General features: G+C 63.2%; 1 protein-coding gene across 1 annotated transcript in view; it reads right to left on the bottom strand.

Moving 5' to 3' along the window:
- The window catches only part of PPP1R12C (protein phosphatase 1, regulatory subunit 12C), a 16,357-nt gene that overhangs the window by 13,719 nt on the left and 578 nt on the right, over positions 1-2,060 (bottom strand). The window contains exon 3 of the mRNA XM_014537336.1: positions 1,897-2,034. Coding sequence (XP_014392822.1) covers positions 1,897-2,034 — 138 coding nt within the window. The remainder of the gene's footprint in view (positions 1-1,896; positions 2,035-2,060) is intronic.

The raw sequence follows: 2,060 nt of genomic DNA, 5'->3' as shown, positions 1-2,060 counted from the left end.
GCAGCACGCTTGGGGGTTCCCCGCACCCTCCTTGCAGCTGGGGTGCAGCCCGGGGCCCAGGTTCTGCATAGGCAGCAGCTCCCACCCCCAGCAGCGCAGCCGAGGGTCCCTCCAGCCGCACCGCTGACGCCTGTCCTACAAGCCATCCTCCCCGCCTTCTCCTCGCCGCACAGCAGGACGCCGGGGCCCTTGGCGAGGCTGATGCGCGCTACAGGCCATTCCTCCAGGGAAACCCCGAGTGTCCAGGAGCTTGAGGACCACTGATGGCCGTTCTCGCCCCCGGGCCCGGGACTCCAGGTGGAGAACCAGGAAAGCAGCCTCCAGGCATCACCAGCTTCAGCACAAGGGAGGAGGGGCTCCAGGGCACAGCTACCTGGCCGCACCCAGGACAAGTTCAAGGTGAACTTCCCAGTGACAGGGCGGACAGACAGGACCTGTCTCCCAGAGCGCCCGAGGGTCCCGCCCCGCAGATGGCAGCAGCCACGTTGAGAATATGTTGCTGGCACCGTGGCCTCCACCAGGCACAGGAGCCAGTGTCTCGCAGAGCGAGGACCCTCTCCGGGAAACGTGGGATGGACATCGTTGCTCTCTGAGCAGCGGGCAGCGTGTGGTTCAGGAGAGAGGGAGGAAGCCAGGGAAGGAGGGAGGGAAGGGAAAAGGCAGATTTCTGTATGGGGCGGGGGAGGAGGAGGGAACCCACAGAAATGCACCCACAAGTTACAAAACTGACGAATCTCTACTTTCATCTGAACCAAGCCCGGCCGCCGTGGCTCCGTGGTGGAGCATCGACCTATGAACCAGGAGGTCACGGTTTAATACCCGGTCAGGGCACAGGCCCGGGTTGTGGATCCCCAGTGTGGGGCGTGCAGGAGGCAGCCAATCAGTGGCTCTCTCTCATCACTGATGTTTCTCTACCTCTCTCCCTCTCCCTTCTTCTCTGAAGTCAATAAAAATATATTAACCAGAAGAAAATTCAAGGCTTTTTAAAAAAAAATCATCTGAACCGACGTGGTGATGGGCGCCAGCACGGTGGGGCTGCGACCCCCATAAACCTGCTACGACCCGGGGAGCCTCAGCGAAGGTCACGACTGCTCGGAGCTGGAAGTTCCTAATGAGAAGTCGCAGGCGAGGAGGGAGCCCCCAGCTCCACCTCTGCCGCCCTCACTCCCCACCTGAACCCCAGCAGGGCGCCCAGGCTGATGTGCCCGTGGGTGCTCTCTCTCTCTCTCTCTCTCTCTCTCTCTCTCTCTCTCTCTCGCAGGCACTCACCCTGACCGCCCCACCCGGGCCCGCAGCGGGGCACCTGGCATCGGGTACCTTCTCCAGGCCCGACTGAGCTCTGCCTCTTTTTCCTCCTCCGCCCCTCCCAGCAGCCCTCACGTCCACGCGTCCTGGACGGCTATTTTTAGGTCTCGGGGAGCGGTCACAGCCCCGCTGAGAACCTGCTAGAAGCAATGCACGCTCCTTAGAAAAATAAACACGGCCAGGCATGTGGGGGTCCTGGACCCCACGCGAAGGACCCCTGGGGTTCAGTGCGCATGGGGAACCCGTCCCCAGGGCACCTGCATTCTACTCCCTTCAGCAAACACTCCTGAGAACACCTCCGTCGGGGGTTCCCCAGTCCCACCTCGGAGACCCCTGGACGAGCCACACCCGCCCTCGCCATGTTCTCAGTTACGCCCAGGGGTGGCACAAGCACTTACACGTTCACTCATTCAAGGTACCAGGCAACCCTGGGAGGAGGTACTGACACCCCCATTTCACAGGTAAGGAAACTGAGGCACAGAGGGAGTCAGAGCCCTAGGAAATGGAGGGGCCGTCTTGAGCCCCGACCGCCTGACTCCCAAGCTCTGCACCTCGGGGCCGCGGGAGGGGGAGCCCACCCCCAGGGCCCACCTCGGTGGGCGATCTCTGCCTTCAGGAGGCCCTCCATGGCGTCGGACTCGGCCAGGTCCAGCGGCAGGTCCCCATCGCTGTTGACGGCGGCAATGTTGGCCCCGTGGCTCAGGAGGTACCTGGGGGCGGGAGGCGGTCAGGGCTCAGGGTCCCAGCCCCGGCAC

This window comes from Myotis brandtii, unplaced genomic scaffold (genome assembly GCF_000412655.1).
Source record: "Myotis brandtii unplaced genomic scaffold, ASM41265v1 scaffold1763, whole genome shotgun sequence".
Lineage (NCBI taxonomy): Eukaryota > Metazoa > Chordata > Mammalia > Chiroptera > Vespertilionidae > Myotis > Myotis brandtii.
The sequence above is the reverse complement of the archived record's forward strand: the minus strand, read 5'-3'. Positions and strand labels throughout refer to the sequence as shown.